Source organism: Chiloscyllium plagiosum, unplaced genomic scaffold, assembly GCF_037043375.1.
Source record: "Chiloscyllium plagiosum isolate Xiang-an unplaced genomic scaffold, Cpla_swu_hap1 HiC_scaffold_7, whole genome shotgun sequence".
In the NCBI taxonomy this organism is placed as follows: Eukaryota; Metazoa; Chordata; class Chondrichthyes; order Orectolobiformes; family Hemiscylliidae; genus Chiloscyllium; species Chiloscyllium plagiosum.
The window spans coordinates 100,343,745-100,371,283 of record NW_028270145.1 but is presented as its reverse complement, the minus strand read 5'-3'; the positions used below and the strand labels follow the sequence as shown (position 1 = coordinate 100,371,283).

Here is a 27,539-nt window from a genome sequence, read left to right as displayed (position 1 = left end):
TGTTCAATGTGTTCATAACTTTTCTTTAAAATTATTACTCATTGGTGTGGGTGTCGCAGGCTGGGCCAGCATTTATTGTCCATCCCTAGTTGCCCTGGAAAAGAGTAGCTGTGGAACTGAGCTATGTTCTTGACCTGCGACAGTTCACAAAGGTAGGCTGACAAAGCCATTAGGGAGGGAAATCGTACTTTTCTACACTTGCACTTTAAACTGTAACAAAAGCTGTAATTTTGCATTATCATTTGTGTGAAAGAATCACGTACAGTTCACTGTAAAATATGGTAAGCCCACATGTGGCTCTCTAGAACAGGAATATAGGTCTCATTTGTGACTAAATAGCAGTTCTTTTGCCTGAATCAAAAGATGGTAGGGACATGTTCCAATTCAGTAATTTGAACAAATAATCCAGGTTAACTGTCTGAAACAGTATTGAGTGTTTGCCGCTCCACTGCAGGTGTCATCCATCAAGGGAGATGGTAAACAGAGACCTATACTCTCTTTCAGACAAATGTAAATATCTTATGGTACTCTTTCAAAGAACAGCAGGGAAAATTCTCCCCAGTGACCTGACCAATACTGTTCTTTAGTAAGCATTACTTAAAAGGCAGCATCCGTGTGCTGTTTAGGGGACATTGCTGTGTGCAGGTTGGCTGCTATGTTAGAATTAGAATTCCTACAGTATGGAAACAGGCTCTTTGGCCCAAGAAGTCAACACCGCCCCTTTGAAGAGTATCCCAATCAGTTCCCCTAACTATTGCATCTAACCTACATATCTTTGGACCGTGTGAGAAAATTCCTCCGTGTGGACCTGGAGGAAACCCATGCAGACATGGGGAGAATGTGCAAGCTCCAAACAGACAGTTGCCCAAGGCTGGAATTGAAGCCAGGTCCCTGGCGCTGAGGCAGCACTGCCAACCCTTGAGCCACCATACCACCCCTATGTTACCACAAAGTGACAATATTTCTATCTATCTGAAACTTGTTGATCTTCCACGATAAGGAGTTGACCTTGACTGAGTGTTGTAGACTGGCACATTCCAGGGTCCAGGACTATGTGCTGAGGGAAATGCTAAAGCTTGGTCCAACTGCCACCAAGGGGCAGTGAGGAATGACCACCATCTGTGGTCTTCCTGCAGAAGAGTATCTCCTCAGTTATCTGACTCCCCCATTACTTAAAGTCATAGAGTCATAGAGATGTACATCATGGAAACAGATCCTTCGGTCCAACCCGTCCATGCCACCAGATATCCCAACCCAATCTAGTCCCACCTGCCAGCACCCAGCCCTTATCCCTCCAAACCCTTCCTGTTCATATACCCATCCAAATGCCTCTTAAATGTTGCAATTGTACCAGCCTCCACCACTTCCTCTGGCAGCTCATTCCATACACATACCACCCTCTGCGTGAAAAAATTGCCCCTTAGCCCTCTTTTATATCTTTCCCCTCTCACCCTAAACTTAGGCCCTCTAGTTCTGGACTCCTCCACCCTAGGGAAAAGACTTTGTCTATTTATCCACCTTTAACCGTTTCACGACATCCAGCACTTCCTCCTCTGTAATCTGGACATTTTGCAAGATGTCACCATCTATTTCCCTACAGTCTATATCTTCCATATCCTTTTCCACAGTAAATGCTGATGCAAAATATTCATTTAGTATCTCCCCCATTTTCTGTGGCTCCACACAAAGGCCACCTTGCTGATGTTTGAGGAGCCCTATTCTCTCCCGAGTTACCCTTTTGTCCTTAATATATTTGTAAAAACCCTTTGGATTCTCATTAATTCTATTTGCCAAAACTATCTCATGTCCCCTTTTTGCCCTCCTGATTTCCCTCTTAAGTATACTCCTACTTCCTTTATACTCTTCTAAGGATTCACTCGATCTATCCTGTCTATACCTGACATATGCTACCTTCTTTTTCTTAACCAAACCCTCAATTTCTTTAGTCATCCAGCTTTCCCTATCCTACCAGCCTTTCCTTTCACCCTGACAGGAATATACTTCCTCTGGATTCTTGTTATCTTATTTCTGAAGGCTTCTCATTTTCCAACCATCCCTTTACCTCCAAACATCTTCCTCCAGTCAGCTTTTGAAAGTTCTTGCCTAATACTGTCAAAATTGGCCTTTCTCCAATTTAGAGCTTCAACTTTTAGATCTGGTCTATCCTTTTCCATCACTATTTTAAAGTGAATAGAATTATGGTCGCTGGCCCCAAAGTGCTCCCCCACTGACACCTCAGTCACCTGCCCTGCCTTATTTCCCAAGTTCTTCACGTGCATGTAAATATAGTCTTTATGTGTAAGTGAAGTCTTTGATTTGTTTGAATAGAGTCAAACCCTAATATTTGTTTATTTCCTTGATATGTTACGTTACAGATTTGTACTGCATTTGTGACTATATGTAAGTACAAAGTTTTTTTATGAATAATTTTTATGAATATATTTTTGTACTTAAAAAAAATCCATCTATCTTTATTAACTATGAGGTGCCCTGAAGATCAGAAAGGTGATACATAAATGCATGTTTTACTTCTCTACAGCTCATGGTATTTCCCATATGAGCATGTTTTTGGCGTAGATAGACCTGATTCCAGATGGCTGAATGTTAGTTTTGCTCAGAACCAGCATTCCTTTGGGACCCCAACATATATGGTTGAGGTAGAAAATACAAGCTTATCTGATACTTAGCTTTCTGTGCAGATGATGCAAGTTGTGTTCATGATTGACAGTCTAGATCTCCCAAATTAACGCCCCAAATTCCAGGCATTGAAGCTGTAGGGTTCCCTGATAAGTAACTCTCAAACCTTCACAAAACTCATTTTCTGCAAAGTACTGAAGCATTAATGTAAAACCCACTGACATTTTCACAACACCTCGGAAGAAAAATAAATTGTCTGCTAAAATGCTTTCCTGAAGCCTTGGAGATTTGTCTGACTTTCGGTTTCAATATTTCTCCTCTCACCGAACATGAAGTAATCAACTGTTGCAATTACCTGTAGCAATGTCAGTTTGGGTCCTTGACAGTTTCAGAATGGCTATTTTCAGCTTTCCATCACTTAGATGAATCTGTAGAGTTCCAGATGCTTCACGAAGTTCACTGTGCAGCAAGAGACCATCCTTGTTCCAAGTGCGGAATTGGAAACTGATAGACAGTCCATCCAGTTGAGGTGGGCCAGGCAGCAACAAGTAACTGCTGGAACTCATGAATGTGACTGGAATGATATGTGGCTCTGAACATGAAAAAGTTACATTGCCCTAAAGAAATATGAAGAGAAAAATAAACATATAGTAATGGTTGAACATATATTTAGGATCAAAAGCTTATTGAGTAAATAGATTTCTTGCAAGGCAAGGCTAAATGAAAATGACAAGTGTTTTTTTATTAAGTAAGTTCAATGAGATTGATGTGGAATAGCTCTACTAGAAACAATATGGCAAAGTAGCCAAATTCCTACTCACTCATGAGAGAGGCAACTGGTGGCGATTTTACCAGCAGTCACCACACCTCAGGCAAGGGGAGAGGATGAGAAGGAGAGTCCTTCATGTTAACCTCAGCTAGTGCAGGAATTTAACCCATACTATTGGTGTCACTTTGCATTGCAGACTGACTATACAGTCAAGTGAACTATCTAGCCCAATATGTAGTAGCCTAAATATGCCATATTGCTGCATAGCGACAACATTGCTGCTTGCCTCCATTTTTTTCTGGGCTGTTCAAAGTGGCGTTTTACTCCATATAAAATGAAGCTTTATTTAAAGTTGTTAATTAAGATTACCATTATGTACTTGTGACCTTTCAACTCAACTGTTTAAGTACTTGTCACAAGGACCATTCTTTTAACTTCCAACCTCTGCTAGTCCTTTTGTACCTGGACAGTTGAGCCATTTGGCAGCATACTGGGAGTATGGATATGTTTCCCAGTACTCAAAATATGTTGGGCCTTTCACTCATCTCGTCCACAAAAAAGTCATACCCGGATTAAAATTTATCTCTGATATGTGCCCCAAATTGCGAACAAAATTGTACATCACACACACATTATCAAATCATGATTGTTACAGAAATGGGAAATGTCCTTCCATTACAGACTTAACCTTATATAACTTACCAAAGGACACACTTAATTAATTATCCAGTATTGATGCAGGCTAGATTCAACTGAATCTACCCAACCGAAAACTGAACATGTATTTTAAAAGTACTGTTTAGAAAATAATTGTGGAATAGCACTGCAAATAACACATCAAATATTTATTCTTTCATGGGATGTGGATATGACTGGAGATGTCAGATTTTGTTGCTTACTCCTAAATGCCTTTGAAAGGAATATCTTGTCAGGCTATTTCAGAGAGTACTTAGGAATCAATCTCATTGCTGGGGGCTCTGGAGTCACATGTGGTCATACCAGGTAAGGGCGGTGGATTTCCTATCTTAAAGGGCTTTTAATAAAACAGATTCGATTGCTACTGTAATCACTGATTGTTTCATTTCTGAGGCTAGCTTTCAATTCCAGACTTTTCATGAACTAAAAATACATTTTACCATTTGCCATGTGGAATTTACATAAGGGTCCCTGGAGATCTAGCTCGACTCTCTGGATTATTTTTCCTAATTTATTAACACTATTTCACCATCTCCATAATTCTAGTAATGATCACACAAAATTAATTGAGAATATCTAACTTTAAGTACTCAAGAAATTGTGCAGCATTGTGTCAGAAATCAGACTGCATATTTGTTGTAGTGGTCTTCTATGCATTTGATAGCGCATACAAAGCTCCATTAACATCTTTCATTGATACAAGTAATGTTTGGTATTTCCTAATGCCCAAATATCTGTCCTTTAATTTCACAGTTCTAAGAAGCTAAAATAGGTCTTAAACATTGCTGGAACCTGTAACTATTATACTCTCATTCATAAATGCCCATTTAACACATTTAAATCCCCTAAAATACTTAATCCCTGACATAAACTAATATTTTTATTCACTGATCCGCATTAAAAACAGTAGACTCTTTAAAGAGCTTTCAATTAAACTTACAACCTGTTGATAATAATAGGATTTAGGAACCATCTACCAGTAAACCAGTAAAAGCAGGATCTGTTGGATATTGGAGTATGGCTTCTAGATCTGCAATGGCCACCAGCATCATTTGGATAAGCCTTGGAGGTTCTATCGGTCTGTCAAAACCTAAGCCAATATCTCCCAGATCAACCAGCATTGACCATTTAGAAAGCCAAAGGAAACAAATGCACGAAAATGCCATCACTTCCAAGTTTCTCTTCATGTGTCTTCAAGAGGTTAGTCATAGCTCACATCAAGTCTAGCCTAAGGAGAAAGTGAGGACTGCAGATGCTGGAGATCAGAGCTGGAAAATGTGTTGCTGGAAAAGCGCAGCAGGTCAGGCAGCATCAAAGGAGCAGGAGAATCGACGTTTCAGGCATAAGCCTTCTTCAGAAGGGCTTATGCCCGAAATGTCAATTTTCCTGCTCCTTTGATGCTGCCTGACCTGCTGCGCTTTTCCAGCAACACATTTTTCAGCTCAAGTCTAGCCTCCCAGACTGCCACAACACCTCGCAATTTGCATGCAGGTGTAACACATCCATGGCAGACACTATCTCCCTACCTCTACAGTCATCCCTGGAACATCTGGATAATAAGGATACCTATGTCAGGTTTCTACTTATTGACTACAGTTCAACCTGCAACACTATAATTCCAATCAAACTGATTTCCAAACTAATTAATAGGTCTCGGCTCTGCCTTCTACAACTAGATCCTCAGCTTCCTGACCCATAGACTGCAGTCGATGAAGACAGACAATAGCACCTCCTCCACGATAATCCTCATCATTGGTGCCCCGCAACGACGCATACTCAGCCCCCTACTGTACTCTCTGTACACCCACAACTGCGAGGCCAAATTTCATCCAAAGACCATCTGCAAGTTTGCTGAAGACACCCCCATTGTAGGCCAGATATCAAACCATGATGAGTCAGAATAAGAAAGGAGATAGAATACTCGGTGTCTTAACGCGAAGATAACAATCTCTTCCTCAATGTCAGCAAAACTAAAGAACTGATCATTGACTTCAGGAAGAAAGGAGGAGGACACGCCCCTTTCAACATCAATGGGGCTGAGATGGAGATGGTCGAGAGTGTCAAGTTCCAAGGAGTGAGAATAACTAATAATCTGACTTAGTCTTCCCATGTAGATGCAATGGTCAAGAAGGCACAACAACGTCTCTTCTTCCTCAGAAAATTCAGCAAATCCATAACGGCCTTCACCAACTTTTACAGATACACCATAGAAAGCATTCTATTTGGGTGCATCATATCATGGTATGGCAACTGTTCTGCCCAGGACTGTAAGAAACTACAGACACAGCCTAGACAATCATGCAAGCCAACCTTCCATCCATGGACCCCATCTACATGTCTTGTTCCCATGGAAAGGCTGATAACATCCTCAAAGACCCCTGCCATCCCAGTAATACTCTGTTCCAACCTCTTCCATCAAGCAGAAGATACAGAAGCTTGAACACATGTACCAACAGGTTCAAGAACAGCTTCTTCCTTGCTGAATAGACCTCTCTAATTTCAAATTTAATGTTGATTTTGCTTTTGTGCACCTCCTACGCCACTATAACCTTGTGTGCCTCACTCTGCCTAAAACCCTATGATCTGTACGTCCTGTATGTTATGATCTGCCTGTACTGCATGTCAAACAAAAGTTACATTAAACTTAGGTACAACAATAAATCAAATCAAATGTCTTCCCTAAGATGCATTTCAATGTTCCTTCATTGCATCTGGTTAGAAACTCCACGTAACAGCAGTGTGGGTAGAGAGACTGCAGAGATTCAAAGAACATAGCAAAACCCCACCTTCTTAATTGCAACTAAGGATGGACAACAGATGGCCTTTCCAAAAATGTCCACATCCCAAGAATGGAAGAAAGCATCACCACTTCAGGTGAAGGTTATGGGGCCAGTGAGGACATCTGGGATAATACATCCAATATAAAATTCATGAATCTAATAGGTGAATTAAAAATACATGATTAATTTTTAAAAGGTAATTTGACAATCCCTTTAACACCATTCACTTTGTTTCACGTTATTAAGAAAGCCTTTCGGAACCGAGAATTTTATTTCTAAATATTTTAAATATGGTTGATACCTGATGTAGAATTTAAAAGAACAGTCAGTCTTGGAGTGCCATGTTGAAGAAGTCTATAACATTGTCAGCTCACACATATTTATGGAGTTGCCTGTCACAGTGTCCCAGTGATTAATTACCCTGGGAATTGTAAATCTAACTTCTTATTACTTCTGTGATGTTGTTCTTTGGAATTAATAGCAAAGTCAGAGTGCTTACTCTATTTAAGAAAATGCCAACTTAATGCTCTATTTAAATGTCTTTGATTAATAATGGTGCAGGATTTCCATGGAAATTGGCAATCGGAGAAAATTAGAAGATGAAATGGTAGATTAATTTGATGTCTCAAGTGCACAGGACAGTTTTATTTTGGTTTGGCAATTTTTTATACTCAGGCAGGTGAGCAACATCAGGGTTAGCAGTTGAAATATGTTTCCATTTAGCTCCTACTGAGCCAAGACAGGAAAAGCTAGATGCAGAATAAAGCTTCCTAGAATCTACACTTCAATATGTCCTTCCCAATCTCTGAGAACAGAACACCATCAACATATAATCCCAGATTCCTAAATACCAATGACCTGTGAGGGAAAGGAGAATAGGTGATAATTGAAGGGTTTTTGAGAGGGAGTTGATCCTCCACTGCCTTGCGAGAGTAAGATCTATTATACAAACAATATTGAGTCACAGAGCTCAGAATCAGACCTTTTGGTTCAACTCACCCATGCCAACCAGGTTTCCCAAACTAAACTAGTGTTGTTTATCTGCATTTGGCCCATATCCCTCTATTACTTTCCTGTTCATGCACCTATCCAAATGACTTAAATGTAACTGTACCTGCATCTTCGACTTCCTCTGGCAGTTTATTCCACATACGAATCACCCTTTTATGCGAAAGTATCTCCCCTCAGTTCCCTTTTAAATCTTTCACCTTTCACCTTAAAAATATGCCCTCTAGTTTTGAACTCCACCACCCTCGAGAAAAGACCTTTGCTATTGACCCGAACTATGTCCCACATGATTTTACAAACCTGTATCCTGCATTGAACACCAGAACGGAGCTTGCACAACATACTTGTTCCCTGGCAGTGATCCATTGTTAACAGATTTTTCTACAGCTTTTATTAATATTGAATGTTAATATTGAATATTAAACTAAATTATTTGTAGAATCACAGGAAGAGTCAGCAGCGGTGAAGGAGTCAGTTCTTTCCTGGCGGCGACAATGGCCAGATGGTGGAAACAAGAAGCCCAGTGAATGAGAAACACACCAGGCTACCACTCTACTATCAATGTCAAAACTCATAAACCTGTTGCTACAACCACACTGGGCAGTGTTCTATCCAAACATGACACCCACTCTGGGTACTTGAGATGGACAGATGCCTCATAAACCAACTAGTCCCACTCTCAATTGCCTTTCGCCCTGTGATCCATGTAACTCTGTAAGGCTATAAGAAATAGGAACACAAATTCAGTCCTTGAGGGGAAAGTGAGGACTGCAGATATTGGAGATCAGAGTCAAGAGTGTGTTGCTGGAAAAGCACAGCAGATCAGGCAGTATCCGAGGAGCAGGAGAATCGACGTTTTGGGCCAGAGCCCTTCATCAGGAATCATCAGGAAAGTCCTGATGAGAGTCTCTGGCCCGAAACATCGCATTCAGCTCTTGATCCTGCTCCATCATTGAATATCCTCATGGCTGATCTGACATTCATCAGATCTATTTTCTTGCATCTTTCCCCATAACTTTGATTTCCCAATTGATCAAGAATCTATCTACCTCAGCCTTAGCTATACACAGATTCAGCCATCAAGGCTCTCTGTGGCAAGGAGTTCCATGGACTCACAACTCTCAGAGACAAGAAACCCTTCTTCATCTGAGTGCTATAACATTGTTCTTGGTGATGTCTTTATCCATTTTGTATTTTGAAATTTATTATTTTACCTATATTTACCTTCTAGGGCAGTTCATTTTATTGTACTAGTTCAGGACATGTAGAAATTATTCATATTTTAAACAAAGATGAGCAGTTTAACATTAAACTATTACTGGAAAAGTGGGAATTTAGAATAGTTGTGGTTCTAATTCTCAATTTTTCCAATGGCTACATTTACCAGACACAGTTAGGCGAGAGGGGATTCAAAGTATAATCATCATAGTCATACAAAAATTCAGGGCCTCTCTCTCATTACAGAGAAAAGAGATAACTGCTGGTGGTTTAACTTGAAGACCTTCATGGTGACCTCAGCCAGTGCAGGATTTGAACTCACGCTCTTGGCATCACTCTGCTTTATGAGAGGGAATAAGGATGACAAAACAATTCTTAAAGTGGACCCTCTGAACATCTGACAATGGGCCTAACTGGGACAGCAGCAAGAGAGTAATGAGATGAAGAGATAAAATGCAATAGACTACTATTTGAGCATTAACAATCACTAAGATCTCCACTGACACATGTACTGATTGCACCATAGAGGGTGCAGAGGAGATTCAGCAGGATGTTCCCTGGGCTGGAGTCTTCCAGCCATGATGAAAATGTTGACTGGAGGGGCAGAGTGGGAGCAAACTTCCCTCTAAGCCGCACGTCCATGCAGCCACTCAGAAGTTCCTCCAAATTGGCATGCCGACACATTGAAGGCCGATTTCTGAAAACATGCTGCGGATGAACCTTATAAGTCCATGCACTGAAAGGAAACTTACAGTGAGTATTAGACTGGAGTTGTTTTCCTTAGAGGGGAGATTTCTTTGAGGTGTAAAAAAAATCCAAACAAAAAGTGGTGTTTCAATACATAATGCTATAAAGAGGAAGGAAATAAAAACAGAATAGAAATAAAGATTTTCCCTATAGTAAAAAGCAATTGAGCAACATTAAAATAAAGTATTGCCGATAAGGGCCATAGAAGTGCCATAGAGTTCTTGAAGAGAATGGACACAGTTTAGGTGATCAAATCAATATTTCTGGTGATTGGGGACAAAATCAATGGAAATTTTCTAAGATCTCTCATGTTACTCCAAAGGCCTCCTCCACTGAGCATTGTTACCATTTTTGAAAAATTGATAAACTGCCAGACCCAGAGGAAATAGACAATAGACAATAGACAATAGACAATAGGTGCAGGAGTAGGCCATTCAGCCCTTCGAGCCTGCACAGCCATTCAATATAATCATGGCTGATCATTCCTAATCAGTATCCTGTTCCTGCCTTATCTCCATAACCCTTGATTCCACTATCTTTGAGAGCTCTATCCAACTCTTTCTGAAATGAATCCAGAGAGTGGGCCTCCACTGCCCTCTGGGGCAGAGCATTCCACACACCCACAACTCTCTAGGTGAAGAAGTTTCTCCTCATCTCTGTCCTAAATGGTCTACCCCGTATTTTTAAGCTGTGTCCTCTGGTTCGGCACTCACCCATCAGTGGAAACATGTTTCCTACTGCCAGAGTGTCCAATCCTTTCATAATCTTATACGTCACAATCAGATCCCCTCTCAGTCTTCGAAACTCAACGGTATACAAGCCCAGTCGCTTCAGTCTTTCAGTGTAAGGTAATCCGCCATTCCAGGAATTACCTCGTGAATCTACTCTGCACTCCCTCAATCGCCAGAATGTCTTTTCTCAAATCTGGAGACCAGAACTGCACACAGTATTCCAGGTGGGGTCTCACCAGGCCCTGTACAGCTGCAGAAGCACCTCTCTGCTTCTATACTCAATTCCTCTTGTTATGAAGGCCAGCATGCGATTAGCCTTCTTCACTACCTGCTGTACCTGCACGCTTGCCTTCATTGACTGGTGTACAAGAACACCCAGATCTCTCTGTACAGCCCCTTTACATAAATTGATTCCATTGAGGTAGTAGTCTGCCTTCCTGTTCTTGCCACCAAAGTGGATAACCATACATTTATCCACATTAAACTGCATCTGCCATGCATCTGCCCACTCACTTAACTTGTCCAGGTCACCCTGTAATCTCCTAACATCCTTATCACATTTCACCCTGCCACCCAGCTTTGTATCATCAGCAAATTTGCTAATGTTATTGCTGTTACCACCTTCTATATCATTAACATATATTGTAAAAAGCTGCGGTCCCAGCAAGAATCCCGGCGGTACCCCACTGGTCACTGCCTGCCATTCCGAAATGGAGCCATTTATCACTACCCTTTGTTTCCTATCAGCCAACCAATTTTCAATCCAATCTAGTACTTTGCCCCCAATACCATGCGCCCTAATTTTACTCACTAACCTCCTGTGTGGGACTTTATCAAAAGCTTTCTGAAAGTCCAGGTACACTACATCTACTGGATCTCCCTCGTCCAACTTCAGAGTTACATCCTCAAAAAATTCAAGAAGATTAGTCAAGCATGATTTCCCCTTCATAAACCCTTGCTGACTCTGTCCTATCCTGTTACTACTATCCAGATGTGCAGTAATTCCATCCTTTATAATAGACTCCAGCATCTTTCCCACCACTGAGGTCAGACTAACTGGTCTATAATTTCCTGCTTTCTCTCACCCACCTTTCTTAAAAAGTGGTATAACATTAGCCACCCTCCAATCCTCAGGAACCGACCCCGAATCTATTGAACTCTGGAAAATAATCACCAACGCATCCACTATTACCCGAGCCACCTCCTTCAGTACCCTGGGATGCAGACCATCAGGCCCCGGAGACTTATCAACCTCCAGACCTAACAGTCTCTCCAACACCAAATCCTGGCAAATATAAATTCCCTTAAGTTCAGGTCCTTCAGCCACTGTTATCTCAGGGAGATTGCTTGTGTCTTCCCCAGTGAACACAGATCTGAAGTACCCATTTAATTCCTCTGCCATTTCTTTGTTCCTGGTAATATATTCCCCTGTTTCTGTCTTCAAGGGCCCAATTTTTGTCCTAACCATTTTTTTGCCATGCACATACCTAAAAAAGCTTTTACTATCCTCCTTTATATTATTGGCCAGTTTACCTTCGTACCTCATTTTCCCTCTGCGTATTTCCTTCTTAGTAATCCTCTGTTGCTCTTTAAAAGCTTCCCAGTCCTCAGTTTTCCCACTTATCTTAGCTATGTTATACTTTTTCTCTTTTAACTTTATATGTTTCTTAACTTCCCTCATCAGCCACGGCCGCCCATACCTTCTCCTGGGATCTTTCTTCCTTTTAGGAATGAACTGATCCTGCAACTTCTGCATTATTCACAGAAATATCCGCCATTGTTCCTCCACGGTCATCCCTGCTAAGGTGTTGCACCATTGAACTTTGGCCAGCTCCTCCCTCATAGCTCCGTAGTTCCCTTTATTTCAACTGAAAAATTGTCACTTCCAATTGTACCCTTTCCCTCTCAAATTGCAGATTGAAGATTATTGTATTATGGTCACTACTTCCCAATGGCTCCTTCACTTCGAGGTCTCTGACCAAGTCTGGTTCGTTACACAATACCAGATCCAGAATTGCCTTCTTCCTGGTCGGCTCCAGCACCAGCTGCTCTAAGAATCCATCTCTGAGGCACTCCACCAAATCTCTTTCTTGAGGCCCAATACCATCCTGATTCTCCCTGCATGTTGAAATCCCCCATAACAACTTCAGTAACATCTTTGCGACAGGCCAATTTCAGCTCCTGATTTAACTTACGTCCGACATCTGGACTAGTGTTTGGGGGCCTATAGATGACTCCCAAGAGGGTCTTTTTACCCTTAGTATTTCAAAGCTCTATCCACACTGACTCTACATCCCCTGACTCTAGGTGCCCCCGCGCAAGGGACTGAATATCATCCCTTACCAACAAGGCCACCCCACCCCCTCTGCCCGTCAGTCTGTCTTTACGATAGCACGTGTATCCTTGAATATTCATTTCCCAGGCCCTGTCCACTTGAAGCCACGTCTCAGTTATCCCCACAATATCGTATCTGTCAATTTCCAAAAGAGCCTAAAGCTCATCCATCTTATGTCTAATGCTTCGTGCATTCATATATAGTATTTTTAATTTGTTACTGCTCTCACCCTTCCCATCAACCCTTATTTCACTCAACCTTACAGCATGATCCCTTTCCGAGTTTTCTGCCTCATTGATACAGTTGTCTTTCTTGACTTCTCTTGTTCTAACTTTCCTTTTAATTCCCTTTTTAAACATCCAGCTTGTCCCCTTCCCCCCTGCTACTTAGTTTAAACGTAGCTGTGTTGCAGTAGAAAACCTGCCTGCCAGAATGCTGGTCCCTAACCTATTAAGGTGCAAACCGTCTCTCTTGTAGAATTTATGCTTACCACAAAATATACCCCAGTGATCCAAGAACTTAAATCCTTGCTTCCTGCACCAGTTCCCCAATCACATGTTCAAGTCCATTATCTCCCTGCCTCTGGCCACACTAGCCCGAGGAACTGGAAGCAAACCGGAGATAACCACCTTGGACGTCCTGCTTTTCAGCCTTCTTCCTAGTTCTCCGAAGTCTCGCTGTAGTATGTTCCTCCTCTTCTTCCTGACATCATTTGTGCCGACATGTACCACCACCTCTGGCTCTTCACCCTCATCCTTGATGATTTCCTGCACTCTGTCCGTGATGTCTTTCACTCTCGTACCAGGAAGGCAACACACCATCCTTAAATCCCGTCTGCTGCCACAAAAAACCCGGTTAGTTCCTCTCACGATGGAGTCCCCTATTACCATGGCTCTATTCGATGTCCGACTCTTCCGCTCTGCCTCTGCGGCAACTTTTGATTGACAAACGTGGCCGCGTTGCGAACTGGCAGTGTCATCAGTCTCTGTTTCCAAAAGCTTCAACTTGTTCCTGACAGGTACTTCTCCCGGGGTCTCTTGCACCTATCTCCTCTCCGCCTTCCTCATCGTCTGCTCTCTTCTGCTCTCTTCTGGCATGATTGGTGTAATAACATCACTGAAGTTCTTGTCCAGAAAGATCTCGTTCTCTTGGATGAGCCTAAGGTCTTTGAGTTCTTTCGTCAGCGCTGCAATATGCTCGGTCAATTACTGAATGTGCACACATTTTCCACACATATACGAGCCAGACACACCAGAGTCGTTGACCTCCCACATCAAGCACGTAGCGCACTGAACAAGCTGGGCAGTCATGTCTTCACTCTCTTCAACTGTGGTGTAATCACTTCACTCAACCTCCTTGTCAAAGATTCCTGAGCTGAAGCCTCACTATTAGATCTAAACTTCCTTAGACCCTCTTTTTGTGGCACGTCTGTGGACTCTTAATTAAGGTTAGAGGAGGAGGGAGGGAGGGAGACCCTACTTTGTAGGACCTGGGGTTTAGAACACACCCACTCTAATAGCAATCACTTACCTTCCCGACCGGCTTTGCCCTCCGTCTGAAATATATGTCAAGCTGCTGAGAAAAAGCATGGCAATCCCACCAGAGGACTGTGAACATTGTGCCAATTTGTCAAAAGGTGGAAAGGTAATTGAAATAACTCCACCAAGGCTAGTATCCCGTCACCAAGTCACCCTTTATTTACCCATGAACAGTCCTTGACTGTCGCACTGCCTCATACAAAGTCAGGTATCAGAGTGTCGGCCATGGCTCCCAGATTACTCAAATTCTACAAGGTCCAGTTCGCTAACCTTGTTACATTCACGACATCCTTCTATCCCTCCTCCTCTAAGTCCATGGACATCAGCTGATCCTTTATCTTGGAGAGCCACCTGGGGTGTTTCAGCACCAGGTCAGGTTCCTCTAACTCAGCGTCTGAGATGGGTGGCGTGTAATGCATGGGAGCCAGCCTCTTGTGCCAGGAGTTCCTCAGTAGAATTTCACTCTCTTCTTCTAGCAGCCAAGGCAGTGAGGTGGCTACTTCCATCATGTCCATCTTTGATTCCAAGGAATTGGCAACACTTGATGAAGAGTGTGGATTCACACATTATGGCAGCATTTTCAAAGCTCACTAAGGACAGGGCATGATTTTCCCCCTCAATGTTGCTAATTCATGGCTTTCATATTATGCAGATGCTTGTTCACACCAACCCAAAGCTTACACATCACTGGTCCTGACCTCACATAGACCATGCCACTTCTTTATGTGGGGTCATTTCCATGAGGCTTACACCAAAGTTCATTCCCTGTATCAAATTCTTGATGAACGGCTTTTGCCTGAAACCTCGATTTTCCTGCTGCTCGGATGCTGCCTGCCCTGCTGTGCTTTTTTAGCACCACACTCTCGACCCTGTATCAAACCATCTTGTGTCTGGTACTGGAGGGCCTGATGCCATTTCACTCTCCCTCTCAGGTCCAGGAAGATCAAATTTAACTTGGTACGGAGTCTTCTCCCCATTAGCAACTCTGCCAGTACTATTCTTATAGTTACATTTGGGTTGGCCCTAGAATCAAACAAGAATCATAACTGCTTGGTATCTAGTGAGGCTGTAGGTTGTTTCTCCAAGCTAACCTTTAGACTGGTCTTTCTGTCAGGCCATTAGATGAGAGCTGGTATGTAGCTGTCCTTATGTGTCGAATCCCAAGAAATAACCAAATTCCCTGATGGTTAAAAATGGCCTGTTATCCATAACCAACACTTGCGGGACTCTGTGAGTTGCAAAAGATGCACACAGTTTTTCTATTATCATTCCAGTATTTCAAGAATGGACACTATGCATGTCCAACCACTTTGAGTAGGTGTCTATAATGACTAAGAACATTAAGTTCATGAAAGAACCCATATAGTCAATGTACGACTGAGGTCCAAGGCTTGCAATAGTCATTGCTGGAAAAGCGCAGCAGGTCAGGCAGCATCCCAGGAGCAGTAGAATCGATGTTTTGGGCATAAGCCCTTCTTCAGGAATGAGGAAAGTGTGCCAAATAGGCTAAGATAAAAGGTAGGGAGGAGGGACTTGGGGGAGGGGGGTTGGGAATGCGATAGGTGGAAGGAGGTTAAGGTGAGGGTGATAGGCTGGAGAGGGGGTGGGGGCGGAGAGGTCGGGAAGAAGATTGCAGGTCAAAAGAAGGCGGTGCTGAGTCCGAGGGTTGGGACTGAGAAAAGGTGGGGTGATGGGGAAATGAGGAAGCTGGAGAAGTCTGAGTTCATCCCTTGAGGTTGGAGAGTCCAAGGCGGAAGATGAGGTGCTCTTCCTCCAGGTGTCGTGTTGCCATGGTCTGGCAATGGAGGAGTCCAAGGACCTGCATGTCCTTGGTGAAGTGGGAGGGGGAGTTAAAGTGTTCAGCCACGGGGCAGTTGGGTTGGTTGGTGTGGGTGTCCCAGAGGTGTTCTCTGAAATGTTCCACAAGTAGGTGGCCTGTCTCCCCAATGTAGGGAAGGCCACATCGGGTGCAGTGGATGCAGTAGATGATGTGTGTGGAGGTGCAGGTGAATTTGTGATGGATATGGGAGGATCCCTTGGGGCCTTGGAGGGAAGTGGAGGGGGGGGAGATGTGGGCGCAAGTTTTGCATTTCTTGCGGTTGCAGGGGAAGGTGCTGGGAGTGGAGGTTGGATTGGTAGGGGGTGTGGACCTGATGAGGGAGTCGCAGAGGGAGTGGTCTTTCCGGAATGCTGATAGGGGAGGGGAGGGAAATATATCCTTGGTGGTGGTGTCTGTTTGGAGGTGGCGGAAATGACGAAGGATGATATGATGTATCTGGAGGTTGGTGGGGTGGTAGGTGAGGACCAGTGGGGTTCTGTCCTGGTGGCAATTGGAGGGGCGGGGTTCAAGGGCGGAGGAGCGGGAAGTGAAGGAAATGCAGTGGAGAGCATAGTCAACCACATCTGAGGGGAAATTGCAGTCTTTGAAGAAGGAGGCCATCTGGGTTGTTCAGTATTGGAATCGGTCCTCCTGGGACCAGATGCGGCGGAGGTGAAGGAATTAGGAATATGGGATGGCGTTTTTACAGGGGGCAGGATGGGAGGAGGTGTAATCTAGGTAGCTGAGGGGGTCGGTCGGTTTATAGTAAATGTCCGTGTTGAGTTGGTCGTCTGAGATAGAAATGGAGAGGTCTAGGAAGGGGAGGGAGGAGTCTGAGACGGTCTAGATAAATTTGAGGTCGGGGTGGAAGGTGTTAGTAAAGTGGATGAATTGTTCAACCTCCTCATGGGAGCACAGGGTAGCGCCGATACAGTCATCGATGTAGCGGAGGAAAAGGTGGGGAGTGGTGCCTGTGTAGCTTTGGAAGATGGACTGTTCCGCATATCAGACAAAGAGGCAGGCATAGCTGGGGCCCATGCGGGTGCCCATGACTACCCCCTTAGTTTGGAGGATGTGGGAGAATTGGAAAGAGAAGTTATTCAGAGTGAGGACCAGTTCAGTCAGTCGAAGGAGGGTATCAGTGGAAGGGTATTGGTTGGGTCGGCGGGAAAGGAAGAAGCGGAGGGCTTTGAGGCCAAGAACTCCGCACCTACATTCAGGACACCACCCACGCCCTCCACCTCCTCCATGATTTTCACTTCCCCGGCCCCCAACGCCTTATCTTCATCCAGTCCCTATACACCTCCATCCCCCATCACGATCCTCCCTACCTTTTATCTTAGCCTGCTTGACACACCAGTGGGCGGCACAGTGGCACAGTGGTTAGCACTGCTGCCTCACAGCGCCAGAGACCCAGGTTCAATTCCCGCCTCAGGCGACTGACTGTGTGGAGTTTGCACATTCTCCCCGTGTCTGCGTGGGTTTCCTCCGGGTGCTCCGGTTTCCTCCCACAGTCCAAAGATGTGCAGGTCAGGTGAATTGGCCATGCTAAATTGCCCGTAGTGTTAGGTAAGGGGTAAATGTAGGGGTATGGGTGGGTTGCGCTTCGGCGGGTCGGTGTGGACTTGTTGGGCCGAAGGGCCTGTTTCCACACTGTAATGTAATCTAATCTAAAAACCTTCCTCATTCCTAAAGAAGGGCTTATGCCCAAAACATCGATTCTCCTGCTCTTTGGATGCTGCCTGACCTGCTGCGCTTTTCCAGCAACACATTTTTCAGCTCTGATCTCCAGCATCTGCAGTCCTCACTTTCTCCTTACAATGGTCATTCCCATGAATGTGAGAGACCTGCTGGCAGTAATTTTTGTCCTTGTTGACATTCTGGGTACTGCCCCACCAATACAGCTGTGTCTGCATCCAGGTCTGGCACCTAAACATAACCTCTTGGCAACATCTTCATGTTGAAGATTCCTGGATGGCACTGATGGAGTTCAGCCAGCATTTGATGGCGAGCTTTGTTCGGGCCAATCACTCTTGCTCCTCTGGTATAAGCTGGTCTCTCCGGATCCAATTTTACCAGTGACCATTCCTCTGTTCCTCAATCAATACCAGCCGTTTCAGTTTAAAAAGGACTGGAACTTTCAGCTAAAACTGGGAGTGAGTCCAGAAAATTAAATATCATTACAGACTCTTCCACTGGGGCACCACTGGTGGTGCATCTGTTAATGGGAGCCAGCTGAATGCATCTGCATTCACTATTCAGCCTCCCAGATGGTAGTTTAACTTATAAGCATTTAATAATGGAGACCGCTGCTGGATGCAGCCCAAAGCTATGAGTGGCACTGCATTGTTCTCTTCAAGCAGACAAAGTAAGGGTTTGTGATCTGTGATTATCACAAATTTTCATTGATAAAGGTTGAACGTCCAAAACGACCACCAATCCATCTTTTTCTCTTTGGATGAAATTACACTCTGCATTAGCCAAAGTCCTGGATGCATAAGCTATTGGGCCAACCCAGAGTCCCTCTGATCAGGATATGACCTGAGTGAGACTTTGCAACTGCCTGCACTCAAATAGTGTTCCCTAAGTTCAATCAAACTGGCATGGGTGTCCAATTTCATTAGAATACCTTGAATACATTAGAACCTGTATGGTCCACTCGCCACATTTTTCAATGTTAAAGCCAACTGTAACACGCCTGTTTGACATTCAGTTGGGCTTCAGCTGGCATGCGTTTTGCATTGTTACATCATTAATCCTGCATACCAGATGGTCTCTAGCATCTCATTACAGGTTAAACCAAATTCATAGGCTTCTGACAGTCATCTTAACCTAGTCAAAAATCCTTTTACAGATTCCCCTGGTTCTTGAATTGCCGAGTAAAAGTAATTGCATCTCCAAATTATAAAAGGTTTGTGGTCATAATATTCCTTAATATGTCGAGCAATTCTGGAAAAGTTTTAATATCTGTTGCCTTAGAGAAAGTTAGGCTCTTAATGACAGAAAAGGCTGCAGCTCCACTGGGTTTCAGGACAATTATTCATTGTCTTTGAACTGCCATAATGTGCTTGCCTGGAAAAAGTAGTGCATTCTTTCCACATGCTGGGGTCAATTCTCAACAGCAGGATTGATTGAGTCAAGCTTCTCAAATAAATGCATGATGAAAGAAGTGCATCCCCCAACTCAAAGCCGACCATTGTAAGCAGGTTTCTTCAGGATCATGCTTTACTCTTATCATCACTGAAATAATTCCACAGAGGGCAGTATCTCATCACCATAGAACATAGAACATTACAGCGCAGTACAGACCCTTCAGCCCTCGATGTTGCACTGACCTGTGAAACCAATCTGAATACCTTTTCACCTACACTATTCCATTTTCATCCATATGTCTATCTAATGACCATTTAACTACCCTTAAATTTGGTGAGTCTACTACTGTTAAGTCACCCTTTATTTATACATGGACAGTCCTTGACAATAATACTGCCTCATACAAAATCAAGTTCCAGAATGTCAGTATCTCAAGACACTCAACCTGTTCATGTCAACCAGGGCTCCTGATTAGACCAGATTAACAGCATCAATCAGGGAACTCATATGCTACGAGGTCAAGCTGGCTGACCTCATCACAATCACTAGATGAATGGGGCATGTGGTTATGAATGGAACCTTGGTGGCGGCCATATTTTTCAGAAAATTTCTGAGGACAGTATTATTTTCTTTAGAATGACACAGATCAGTCAAGGGCAGTCAACATGGCTTTGTTAAGGGAAGCTTGTGTCTGACTAACTTGAATTATCATTGAATTGTAGAATGGTTGTTGCAAAGCCATTTGGCACATTGAGGCCCTGCCAGCTCTCAAGAGCCCCATCCCATAATCTCAAAACCATCCATGGAACTGAACTCCCTCATTTCTGGAGCCAATTAGGCCTCTCCATTTCTCTCAGGGAATTTGTTACAAAACCACGTGCTTGGCAGAGTGCACAAAAATAATGCTTCACTGTTTGCTCACAGTTAAATAATCATGCCACTTGACTGGGCATCATTAAAAAAACCCTCCTGCCTAAAATCACAAGTATTAATAATTTTACTCATATGGGAAAGACCTGTCAGTCTAAGTGCTAACGGTTTTTTTAAGCAATCAATAAAAATTAACGACTGACAACTATTGAGTTTGATGAATGATATTCTCCTCATTGTGACAGATGATCCTTTTACAAATTACTTTAAATGAATTAAAATCAGGTGACTTTGTTACAGGCATATGTTCCATCCCAAAACTGATTTGAAAACTTAGCTTGTCTCCTCCACTGCCTCAGCCTAACACTGTTCAAACCCTCATCCATACATATGTTATCTCTGAGCTCAAATGTTCCCATGCTTTCCTGGCTAACCTCCCATACTCTATCCTCCATAACATGGAGCATTTCCAAAATTCTGTTGTCATTTTCAGAGTTTAATTAAACCCTGTGCACTTATTACCACCGTGTTCACTTACATTGGCTCCTAACCCACCAATGCCTCAATTTTAAAATATTCAATCCTACACTGAGCTCCTTCACCCCTCTCTATCTGTGTAACCATATTCAGTCCTAAAACCCTTCAAGAACACTGCTTTGTTCCAGCACTAAACCATTGTGAATACCCCAGTTCACTTGACCCACCACTATCAGTCACATCTTCAGCTGCCGAGATATGTAGTCTAGTCCCCTCCTACCATCCCTGCACCTTGAAGATGTGTAGTCAGTGCTGTGATGTAGGCAATATAGCAGCCACTTTACACAGCAAGCTCCCATAGCCAGCAATGAGATAATGTCCTGATAACCTGTTCTAATAATGTTGCTTGAGGGATAAATATTGGCCATGCCACCAAAGAAGAGCTTCCCTGCCCTTTGTCAAAATATTACTATGTCATGTTTTCCATCCACGACAAGATCTCAATTCAATATAACAACCAAAAATTGCCATCTTCCCTGGTAGACTCATTAGAATATCACACGAATGCTCAAGGTCAGAGAGTGGGATTTGAAAACACAATGTTCTAATACCCAAGTGAGATGGCTAACAAGTGGAACCTCTTTCATATTCTACATTTTATCAAATGCCTACCTGCTTTGTGCTTCAGGTCTTTCAGTCATGTTTTACTAAAGGGCAGAGTGCATAAGACTCTGAAAGATTCGATATTTAATCCCAATATCCCACAGCTTTATTTACCGGATGAACACGTTGCCATTCTTACCATAATGTGTATCTGAGGTTTATGCCTCTTTGCCAGATCAACGATATTCATTCCATTGTAATATAGATTTTCAATGCAGCCATGAAAGTTCTTCCTCCGAAACGTCACCGATTTGCCTGGAATTGGGATTCCTCCAAAACTGAGCTTTAGTCGCAAAAAAAAGATAAAAATAATGATTAGTGCAGCATTTCTTCATAGGATCAGATAATAACAATAAGGGCACAGGACACTGTTCAGGCTACAGGTGTTGAAAACATTCTGGCAATAGACTTGAAAATATGTGCTTCGGAACTAGTCATGCCCTGAGCAAATCTGTTCCAATACAGTTCCAATTCCAATTCGTGTGGACTGACAATGTGAAAACTTGCCTGTGTCACACAAAAAGTATTTTAAATACCTCTCAATCATCGTCAAATAATGGAAGGGGTCACTGACAGTGCAATCAAGCCGCACTTCCAAAAAAAAACCTCTTCATTGACACTTAGTTGGAGTTCTGCCAGGACTACTTGGATACTTTCCTATGACAACTTTGGTCCTAACAACTATGACAAATTTGGGATTACGTTCAGCATGGACTGATTAAACTGACGAGTCTGTTTCCATGACTCTATGACTCTATGACAGAAGAATTGAACTCTGGAGATGAATTATGATATCAAGGAGCTCAAGGAAAACTTGAAATTGGGGTCAAAATTATCTGCTAGCTGGAGTAATACCCAACATAAAGCAAGATAGTTAAGCACATTGGTGGTAATTCTCTACAGTCCCAGGACATCCCTGCAGTTGTTCCTCAGGGTAGTGTTCAAGGTCCAACCATCTACTGCTGCTTCAACAATAGCTTTCTCTCTACCATAACTTCAGAAAAGGGGGTGGTTGCTGACTATTGCACAATGGTCAGCACCATTTACTCAGATGTGAAGTAGCCTGTGTGAAGATGTGAGCAACATCCAGGCTTGGGCTGATAGATGACAAGTAACATTTGTGCCAGACATTACATTTCAACAAGGAAGAAAAATTCCAAGTAATGTACTGACTATTGTTGCTAACTGGAAGGATTACAGTTGGAATCAAGCTTCAACGAAAAGCATGTAGCTTAGCAAAGATTGACAGTAGGTCAGAAAATTGGAAAGAACATTAAAAAAAACTAAGAAATTTTAAGTGTAAGTACATATTAGAGTTTAAAAGAAAACTAGCTAGAAACGGAACAACAAAAAGAGCCTAGATCCTAAAATTGCAAGATGTAGAATCAATACGCCCTTTGGCACATTATGTCTGCTCCATCATTCAGTGGGATCAGGCTGGTCTGGTAATCTTTAAATCCACTCTTTTGCAGGGACACTTTGCAGACAGACACAACATTCTGTACATGAAATGGACCAGGCTGTACCTGAAGGCAGCTTGCTGGCTCTCTCAGCACCCACTCACTTAGCACCAATCTTTACGAACATACCATAAATGATTTGATTTGGAGATACAGGTGTTGGACTGGGGTGTACAAAGTTAAAAATCACACAATACCAGGTTATAGTCCAACAGGTTTAATTGGAAGCACTAACTTTTGGAGCGCTGCTCCTTCATCAGGTGGTTGTGGACCACTTGATGAAGGAGCGTCGCTCCGAAAGCTAGTGTGCTTCCAATTAAACCTGTTGGACTATAACCTGGTGTTGTGTGATTTTTAACTAAATAAGTGATTTGCCTTGCCATGCTGTGCTGTGCCTCTTAGCACCTTGATGTTTAAGCCAGAGGCAAAGTTTTACAACACTGTTACAGGTTAGAGGTGCTAACACACACACACACACACACTTCATTATATTTGTTGGTGTTCAATGGTCAGTTCTGCATGGTGAGCACAAGCATTCAGGGGAATCATATATCAACAGTTGTGGAGCTGCTAATACTGTAGTCAGGCATCTGGTCCATCATGTTAGGGGTGGTTCGTCGAAGTTAATCAGAGATGTGCAGAGAATGCAATCTTGGGAATCCTTCCATCCTTCTTTGAGGGGTCAAGTGGATGCTGTATGGGCAGCCAAAGATCAATAGATAGTAGCTGTAGGGAGGGTTAACATTTGGAGGGGGGGTGTAATCAGTGAGCTCAGCCCTCATCTGCAGAGTTCTGCGGTCTGAGAAAGTATTTTGCACCATCAGTGCCTAATTTGAATCTTTTCTACTGAGAGTGACAGGTCCTGTGGTTGGTTGCTGTGGATGCAGGAGGAAATTAGCTGGCAGCAAGCAGCAGATCCCCATGGAGGACGAAGAGCAACAAGCTCCTATCTATGTTCATATACGAAAAATCAGACTAGCATATACCAAAAGCACAGTCTAGTTTAAGTTCCTGTGTTCAGGATAGGAAGGAGAAACATAAGCATCTGGAATCTTTTTTGATATACACTGGATCTCACCAAGTTGGGATACAGGTGATTCTGGTGCAGGTGGCAAACAGGCTACAGGAATGAGGTAAATTGAATTGGAGGCAGGATGTAAGATAATGCATCAACAGATCCTATAAGTAGGATTTGTTAGGTTTCCAATTATACTAAACAAATGTGGCAGAATTCTCAAACAGGAAATATTGAGCTGGTTTTGTTGTGCTTCCTGACTGCCAAAGCTTATTTTCAATTGTACATGTTAACTAATTGTAACTGTGTATGTTGAACTAAAACTAACTAGTTTAGAACTAATTGAAAATAATAAATTCTTTACCCAGTCTTATTTCTCACAATTCCAGCAGCATTATTTTGCTGTAAGTGCTGGTATGACAGTGGGACCACATGAGATAGACATATGCAGAGAACAGGTCAACGTTATAGCTTCAGGCTGAAGTCATCCATAGGATGAGGGAAATTTAAATTATCTATTATTCATTGTTGAAATATCAAGTGAATTTTTGATCATCATGGTTGGCCAAATCCGTTGTCTCTCTTTTATTGTCAGCAGGCTTTTAAGTGAGGTTTAAAAATAACTGCTTTAATTTAAACTCTGATATTGCAATTGCTATAAAGCCAATGGGGCATAAGATTCCCTCCAGGTGACACAACTTACTTCCATAAATTAAATTCACTGGACTCACAATTAAAGTTATACTGATGTGAAAGAAAAACCACTTGACATCCAACAGATGGTAGAGGACAAGTGGGCTGTATTTGAACAACAAAGAAATTGCAATATTAAGTAGCAAAGCATCGATTGGGACACCACAGGAGTATTAAGTCTAGATCTGGTTACCATATGTTTGAAAGGGATATCAGGTTCCTTGAGAGGGTAAAGATCAGATTGATCAGTCCCAGTGTTCAGAGATTTTAGCTGCAGGGTTAGGTTGGAGAAGTTGGGGCAGTTCTTGTTGGAGCAGAGAAGTTTGATAGGAGACTTGGGGAAATAAGGGAAATTTATTTTCCCATTACCTGATGGTACAACGGCGATGGGACTTAACCTTTTGGGCTAGAGATGAAAGGAGGAGTGAGGGACATCTTCTTCCATAACACATGGTATTGATTTGGAACTCGCTCCCACTGAGTGTGGTGGCAGCAGAGAAATAAATGATTTTAAAAGGGTGTAGGATGGACATTTGAGGGGGTATAGTTACGGCGTACAGGAATAAAGTGGGGAAAATGGGACATTTTTTTAAAAATTTCATTAACAGTATGAGGTGTCACTGGCTAAACCAGCAATTATTGTTCATCTCTAATTGTTCAGAAGTCACCTAAGAGTCAACCACACTGTTGTGAGTTTTCAGCCATGTAGTCCAGACCAAGTAAGAATTCAGTTTCATTCCCTAAAGGACATCAATGAACCAGGTGGACTTTTCCAACAGTGGCTTCAAGGTCATCATAAAGCTCTTAATTCTAAATTTTTATTGAATTCAGGTTCCACCATCAGCCACTGCAGGATTTGAACCCAGGTCCTCAGAACATTAACTGAATTTCTAAATTAATAGACTAGCCATACTATGACAATGCCATTGACTCTTCAGGATAGAGTGGATTGTCAACACAGACTCGATAGGCTGATTTCCCTCCCTCTGTGCCATAATGACTCTAATACCAATGTCATTTAATTCCAGCTCAGAAGTAAGTCACTCGTGCCAGTATGCTACTGGGCATGCTCCACATGAATTTTCTTCCATTCCCCCTTCATTGAACCTTCATCAATATGTCATTCTATTCATCACTTCATCCTGTTCTTATTTTGCTTCCTCTTAAATGAATCAATTCTTCTTTTTTCAGTGAAACTCCTTGTGAAAAAGAATTTCATATTCTGACCACTCTCTGGGTGTATTATTTCCCCGGAAATCTTTACCCGATTTATTAATGGGAATTTTTGCTATGATCTGACCTGCAAAAGGAATCAAGCATTGAAACAGGTCTTTCCAAAGTTTGACTCTTCTTTTTGTCAGTTACAAGTCTCACCTCGTAATCAATATCCAGATAATCGAAATCTCCTTTGGTTCGAAAGTGCTGTGTGTGCTGATCCACAGTAAAATTCACTTGCTTGTTGTAGCGTTCGATGGTAATGGAGTGCCAGTGCTGATCGTCCAGCAGACTCCCCAGTGTCACTGAGGTGTGACTACTGATGGAATGCAACTTGGTGTCACCTGAAACATGAAAGGTCCTGTTTTGAATTACATGTTCCCAAATCAACAAATCACCCAACAAATCAAAAGAGCACATGAAATTATTGCCTTCGACAGGGAAACCAGCTGAGCTATTTAGTAAAATATATGAACTGCTAAATCAATGCAGAAAACTAGCTTGAAATTTTTCAACTGGTGACTATCCACTTGAAACACTGAATTTTACAGGAGGACAGAGACCAAACCGACGATCAAAAATCCTCAGAACATAGTAGGAGGCATTTCAGGGTCATTGGGTCTGTATAGCTCATTAAAAACGCTATTTGATTAAACCCCCAACCTCATCTTTTTTTGAAAGTTCCACTGTTGTTGCCTTTTTAAGTTATTATTTCATTCCCCTTTGCAAGTTGCTATTTTTGCTGCTTCCAGTATCACTGCATTCTTGTGTCATAACTTAATGGAAAAAATATTGTATCTCCACTCCAGGTCATTTGCCAATTATCTTGAATTGATATTCCCTGAATATGGGCCAGCAGTGCAAATAGTTTCTCTCTATATACTCTCATAATTTTGAATGTCTCAATTAAATCATGTTAAAACTCTCTGCAAGAAAGAGAATAATCAAAATTTCTCAAGTCTCTTCATTCACCAAAATACTTTATACCTGAAATAATTCTGGCAAATCATTTCCATACCCTTCTGCAAGGATCTAACATCATTCATACGTTTTGGTGTTCAGTATTTCGATACAATAATCTTGCTAAACCCTAAACCAAAAGCTCATTAAAGTTTTAATTCATTTCATTCTTGTTCTCCAAGACTCTATATATAATGCAGCAGATTACAATTTTTTAATAGTTTTGCCATTTCTGCCAACACCTTCAAAGATCTTGGTATACCAGACTGTTGTCCATCAAACCCCTCCCACTTAAAATTTCAGCATGCAGCTTACTTTAAAGGGGCTGTTGGGCTGCAGTGGTAGCGTCCCTACTTCTAAGCTAGGTATCTCAGGTTCAAGTCCCACCTGTTCCAGAAGTATGTCAGAGTATCTTTAAGCTAGTTGATTTGAAAATATCTATAGTTTGTTTTATTTCTTCACATTCTTCCTTCCAAAATGCATCACCACATATCTGGCTACTCTTTTGGACATCTGCTTTTATCTGCTTTACCTTTCTCAATGCCTTTTCTCAATGCTGTCATTATCCATAGTCCATTTTGAAGCTATCATGGGTTGTACAGTAAATACTGGGCAGAATTTATTGCCCCTGCAGGAAATGGGATTGATGGTATTGGGGCCATTTGAACAACCACAAGGGTTTACTGTGATTTGCTGCCTTCCTGACTCCCTCCTGATCAAGCTGTGGACAGGAAGGGGGTGCAGTAACCACGCAAGGCCCACTTCAGACTTCATCCCACTGCCAGCTGCAGATAGGAAACCCATCACTTGAGGGA

General features: G+C 42.5%; 1 protein-coding gene across 2 annotated transcripts in view; it reads right to left on the bottom strand.

Annotated features, from left to right (window-relative positions):
• The window catches only part of LOC122551779 (contactin-associated protein-like 5), an 888,067-nt gene that overhangs the window by 510,485 nt on the left and 350,043 nt on the right, over positions 1-27,539 (bottom strand). For both annotated transcript variants that reach the window (XM_087989329.1, XM_043694242.2), the window contains exons 6-8: positions 25,924-26,108; positions 21,521-21,664; positions 2,993-3,254 (exon numbers count right to left, since the gene is read on the bottom strand). In XM_087989329.1, coding sequence (XP_087845455.1) covers positions 2,993-3,254; positions 21,521-21,664; positions 25,924-26,108 — 591 coding nt within the window. The remainder of the gene's footprint in view (positions 1-2,992; positions 3,255-21,520; positions 21,665-25,923; positions 26,109-27,539) is intronic.